Source organism: Bos javanicus, chromosome 24 (genome assembly GCF_032452875.1).
Source record: "Bos javanicus breed banteng chromosome 24, ARS-OSU_banteng_1.0, whole genome shotgun sequence".
In the NCBI taxonomy this organism is placed as follows: domain Eukaryota; kingdom Metazoa; phylum Chordata; class Mammalia; order Artiodactyla; family Bovidae; genus Bos; species Bos javanicus.
The window spans coordinates 53005133-53011382 of record NC_083891.1 but is presented as its reverse complement, the minus strand read 5'-3'; the positions used below and the strand labels follow the sequence as shown (position 1 = coordinate 53011382).

Sequence of the window (6250 nt, the reverse complement as noted above, 5' to 3'; positions counted from 1 at the left end):
TTGGCAGCATGCCCCTCGCTGGAGATTTTTAAATGTTCCTGTTCTCCAGACATCAGTGTTAACCAAGGGTGGATTTACAGATACCTTGCTAACATGGGTGAATTTCACAGCCACTTGCTGATACCCAGCACCTGTGCAAGTGTGACCGCGTTACAGAATGTACACCTTCTGTTTGCTCGCTTACTTTTTTTGTGCTGTCAGAAAAACATCCAATCCTTTGGTGAGAAAGTTCCCATGGGTGCTCTGTACTTTAAATTCGAAAACAAAATAGTGAGCTTGCACTGGTTTGCCGTGGCAGGGTACAGGCTTCAATAATGCACTTGCCTTTTGTAAGACTAGACCCACACGTTAGGAGAAACTGACAGGCCTTGATGAAGAGCGTTAAGTATTCGTCATGACAGTGAGGTCACTGCAGTGGCAAAGGCCCACGAGTATCCTCGCAGCTTCAGCTTTGACATTGCAGTGAAGACGTATCTTTGCTTTTGTTAAGGGACCCCAGAGTCCTCATTTTGAAACTCCTGATGCCCAAGAAGGAAGGACTGCTTCTTCCTTCGGAACTGCTTCAGGATCTTCCAGGAGTGAGTGGTCTTGACGGTTGACCTGTACACTGGTTAGTGTTCTTGGATACAGGTGTGCTGTTCATGGGTAACTGGTAATGCGGCAGAGGTCCCCGAAAATTCAGCTCATCAATTCAGCGATGCGTGTTAAAAGGCCGAGCCTGTGATAGCGTTAAGCTGCTTCATCAGCCCTTCCAAACTTGCCATTTGTTCACTCAGATCATCCTGTTCATACACCTAGAGAGAGAATGAGAGCAAAGGATTAGTGCAGGTGAATGTCAGTGCCTTCCTTTTGTAAGGGGGGGCCATCTCTGATCATTTCACTGTGCATTCTCATGCATGACACAGTGGCCCATAGCCCAGGGGCTTCACTCAGCATATGATCACTGGATGAAGACACTGGTCATAAAAGAGGCAGTGACGAAGGCCTGTGTGCTATTTCACCAGCTTCATCCCTGTGAGGAGGCTTCAGTGTTGAAAACAAAATCTTGTTTCAAATCAAGTTCTACCAATTACTAGCTATGTGATCTTGGACAAGTTAGTAAACCTCTCTGATGTGTAGTTTTCAGGTATAAAATGATGATGATTATATCTTTTTCAAAGGCTATTCTGAGCATCCTGTGAGTTCAGCACATGGTAGATATTGAGTATGTTAGTTACTTTTCTTGTCCATCAGGCTATAAACAGAATTTACATAAGCAGCTTTCCTTTGTAATACCACATAATCATTTTTTTTGTGGGAACTTGACCTCATGGTATTAAACAGGTTGCAGATGGTACCTTCCTACAGGAATTTCAGCCTGCCAGTAAATGATCTGGTCATTTACTGTGTTATCTTCAGAGATGAACAAGGATTGAAAAGAGCCACTTTGGCTCAAAAGACTGGCCCTATATATGAAAAGGGAGGTTGCAGTGAGGTGATTAGTTTTGTTACTGCTTTCCCCAAATGATGTCATAGTTGTCTGGGTTGTTTTTCTTGAATAATCTAGATCTCATTGTCCAATACAGCAACCTCAAGTCAAAAGTAGCACCTGGGGTTTTGAAATGTGAATAGCCTAAATTGATATGTGTTGTACATATAAAATATACATCATATTCTGAGCACTTAGTACAAAAAAAGTAAATATCTTAATGATAATTTTTTAATATTGCATGTTGAAGTGATAATATCTATATGGGTTAGATAAAAATATATCATTAAAATTAATCTCACCTATTTATTTGCACATCTTTTCATGTGACTCCTAGGAAGTTTTAACCTGTGTGGTTCACATCATATTTCTATGGGATAGTGATGACAGTGTGTATATAGACACACGTGCGTATTTATATATATGTATATACACACGTGTGTGTGTGTATGTATGTAAAGTCACTCAATATGTTGCTATCAGCTTGTATGTATAAAGATTGCCTTTAAGTATCAATGATTTTTTTCATATAACTAGATCCTTGATGTAATTTTTTTCCATAAAGTTTTTTCTCTTCATATTCAAGTGCAGGAAAACAGAACTAAACCAACAGTAAGAACAGTGAGGGCCTGGGCTTAATGGAGAGGGCTGGATGGCTTAGACTGCTTTGCACAGCACTGCCCCCATGAATTTCAAGGATGGGCTTACGTTGGCTGGATCCTCCGTTGGTTTGTGGCTCTCCTCAGACACTTCAGGGGCTGTTGGCACAGATACAGGAAGCAAAGGAGATCTTGCCTTTCCAGCCAACCCAAGAGAGGCTGTTTTAACATGAGTCTTGGGAAGAGTAGGCCCTAAAATAGAAAACAGAGTGATGAAAGTACTGTGTAAAACATTCTGGAACAATCTCGCAAGTGTGTAAGCCAAATCCAGTGGGTTGGCATTGCCTTTAGGCTATTGTTCATCCTGTAGTCAAGAGATGGGTTCTGACACATGAATGGGCTCATTTTATTTCTCCTGAATGGAAGACAAATCCTGATTAGGCCTCTCCAGATGAAGCTCCACCAGTCATATGTCATTGCGAGTGCATTTCGGATACCCCTGTGAAAGGTTGCGTGGGAACTGCGGAATGTTTGTCATACGGTATAAGTGTCAGGCCGGCTCAGCTGGGGCCGGTCGCAGCTTTGGGCCAGACAGCCCTGTCCTCAACCACCTGTACAAGCCATTCACTGTTTAACAAGTACCAAGGAACACTCACACAGTTAGAAGAGATGGTTGCTCTGATCTGCAGAGCCTTAGATGTTACAGTGCCAAACAGTTCTTTATGGCTAACCTGACTGAATATTTTCTGCTGGAAAAGAAAAAAAAAAGATACGATTCTGTCCTGATCAGTATAGTTTCTCTCAATGAAACACATTCTAATGCTCATGAAAGTCATTTGAATAACTGCTGAGTTTCTACAAATTACATTTCAGTCTGCTACAAACAATGGCTACCTTTTATTTTAGGGTCTAAAATTTGCCTTATAAATTCTGCTTAACACATAGCAGCAAGTATAATTTTTCCCTATAGTCTAAAATACAAATTCTATAAAGGCGTGTATCAAATCAGCTAGTATACCTCTATACCTAAGGTCTTTTGTCATGTTTAGTATCGGAACCAAGGCCTTAGCATAGAAGGCATTGAAGCTATTACAATGTTTGCCTCAGTTCTCTTCTATAATGAATGATGCTATTCAAGTTCAAATGATCCCAGTGACATACTGTATATTTTGGGGGGGGGGGGGAAGTTATTTTGACCATACTTTCAAAAATGTAATCTAGTTAATAAAACTCAAAAGTTATTTTACTATCAGATAAATAGGGGATTTTTGCTTATTAGAAAAGGAAGAATGCAAACCATCTAGGAAGCTAGCAATTTATAAATGCTAAACCCCATCCAGCACACATTTTCTCACACATTTTGGCCTAGCATCTAATTCCTTCATATTTATATTCAATCACCATTTTTCTTAAACCAAGGCTGAAAAGTCTGCAGTTAGAATCATTTATCACTAGAGGGTGATCTTAAGTTTTTGGTAACTCATATGAGAAGAGATATAGACAGGAGAAGTAAGAATCATCTTATTAAGAAAGGAAATACTAATATTTGTGGAACTCCTACTAAGCTCTAGACTTGTGCTAAAAAGTTTACTTCATTTTAGGCAATAGCATAGTAGGGAAGAATTTGGGACTTACCAACTGAATCTGAATTCAGGTCCTGGAAAGCCTAACTATACATTCTACCTGTGTAATTCCTTGCTCAACTAACCTAATTTCTCTTGCCTGTTTCTTGATCTATAAAATAGAAATAATAATTTGTGAGGACTAATAAGATGATGTATTTAAAGTTGCTGATTTCCTGTAACTCTTTCAAAGAGAGCTAGCTGTTAATAAGATTTAACAGACTTTTGGACTCTGTGGGAGAAGGCGAGGGTGGGATGATTTGAGAGAATAGCATTGAAACATGTATATTACCATATGTGAAATAGATCGCCAGTCCAGGTTCAGTGCATAAGACAGGGAGCTCAGGGTTGGTGTGCTGGGATGACCCTGAGAGATGGGATACTAGGGAGGGAGGTGGGAAGGGGGGGTTCAGGATGATGGACCACATGTACACCTGTGGCTGATTCGTATCGATGTATGGCGAAAGCCACTACAATATTGTAAAGTAATTAGTCTCCAATTAAAATAAATAAATTGAAAATAAGATTTAATTGTCAAAACAAGCCTGCTAAGTATCCTATCTCCAGTTCATATATGAGGAGGCTAAAGGGAAGAGAAATGAAGTAACTTACCCAAATTCATACATTTCAGAAGGGCAGACAGAGTAAGAATTTTTACCAAGATCTGTCAAACTCCACTGAACACATTAATGTTTTTTTCATTGGCATGTTGATTTAATCCATCCAACTTAAATGAGCTTTGTGAAGAAGCAGTGTAAAAAAAACATGAAACCTAGTTCAGGACTATAAGTCATTTGAGGGTATAAACTACTTATTGTATTACAGTTTCTTATAGTTAAATTATGTTTGAATTTAAAGAGGAAAACAATGAATTTCGGCATTGATTTAAACTACTTTTATTACAGTGTTATTTAAATTTATACAAACATAAAACTTGGCATAACTTTTATAAACTTGTAGCTCTAAGCCTATTCTATAAAACCAAAACATGTTTAAGTTGAATAGCAAAGTACTATACAAATAATACAATTTAAATTAAGATCATCAATTTAATGAGACTGGAGGTCAATGGGCTAGAACAAAATAATCACGTAAATTTTGTACTGACTGCTGTGTCACACAAGTCATTTTGAGTTTGTCTTACACGATCATTTTTTACCATCAGTTTTTTTTTCTGGTTGAACAACTGGCAAACCTTCATTCTCCCAAAGAATGTAATAATACCAGCTGGTCTTCGTTGGATCTGAAGAAATCATTTGTGTAGTAAATCTACCTCTATATTTTTCCTTTGGCCTCTGACTAGAAACACAGTGTTCCTACAGCCAACTTAGTTGTAAACCTAAATACAAAGGCAGGCACTAAAAACCCTGTCAGAGTGATGCTATAAAAGTACTCTCTAGCTACTGCAACATGTGTAATTCACATTGATATTGTAGATGATCACACAAGTGAAAGCACAGAGTTTAAAGAGGAGTCTTCATGCAGCACTGCTGAGCCCTGGGAATGCATCTATGGAGCTCCCACTGTGAAGGCCATTTTCTGAATTGTGTTTACAGTCCCTTCAAGTATGTTCACAATGTTGTGATTAAACCCAAATGTAGTTTTATTGCCATGGAAAGACGTTCCTCTGAGCACATTCCAAGACCTCCTGGCTCGTCCTTCCTATTAAGAACCAGAGCAGCTACATTTGAACGATTAACACTTTATATGGAAATATTTTTTGTTAAAATTTTTACTTTGATTTTCTTGATGGTATATGGTGAAATCCAATTAGTTTTTGAATTTTAAATTTTAGTTCTTTAAAAATTATAGTTGATTGACAGTGTCGTGCTAGTTTTAGGTATACTACAAAGAGATTCCAGCACACACACACATATATTCTTTTTCAGAGTCTTCTCCATTAGAGGTTATAAGATACCGAATATAGTTCCCTTTGTTGCTGTGCAGTGGGTCCTTGTTTATTTTTATATAGTAATTTATATATATATATAAATGCTAATGCCAAACTCAAATTTATCCCTCCCTTCTACCCCTTTCCACTTTGGCAGCCTTAAGTTTGTCTTCTATGTCTGTATATCTGTTTCTGGTTTATAAATGTTTTTAATATCATTTTTCAGATTCCACATATATCTAAGATTCTGTGGCATTTGCCCTCATTTAGTATGGTAATCTCTAGATCCATCCATGCTGCAAATGTCACTATTTCATTCCTCTTTATGGCTGAGTAATTATATAGATGCTCTACATCTTCTTCATCCCTTCTGTCGATAGACAGTTAGGTTGCTTCCATGGCCTGGCTATTGTGAACAGAGCTTCAGTGAACACTGGGGTGCGTATATCTTTTTGAAGTAGTGTTTTCTCTGGATCTATGCCCAGGAGTGGGACTGCTGGATCATATGGCAACTCAATATTTAAAAATTTTTAAGAAACCTCCATACCGTTCCCCATGGTGGCTGCACCAAGTTACATTTCTACCAATAGCGTAGGTTTCCATTTTCCCCACACCCTCTCCAGGATTTCTTATTTTTAGTCTTTATGGCCCTGGTGGCTCAGATGGTAAA

At 38.4% G+C, this 6250-nt stretch overlaps 1 protein-coding gene across 2 annotated transcripts in view; it reads right to left on the bottom strand.

Annotated features, from left to right (window-relative positions):
* Positions 1-690: 690 nt before the first annotated feature.
* Positions 691-6250, bottom strand: part of DCC (DCC netrin 1 receptor) — a 1302902-nt gene continuing 1297342 nt past the window's right edge. For both annotated transcript variants that reach the window (XM_061400228.1, XM_061400229.1), the window contains exons 28-29: positions 2177-2319; positions 691-794 (exon numbers count right to left, since the gene is read on the bottom strand). In XM_061400228.1, the coding sequence (XP_061256212.1) occupies positions 705-794; positions 2177-2319 (233 nt within the window). In that variant the 3' untranslated portion in view covers positions 691-704. The remainder of the gene's footprint in view (positions 795-2176; positions 2320-6250) is intronic.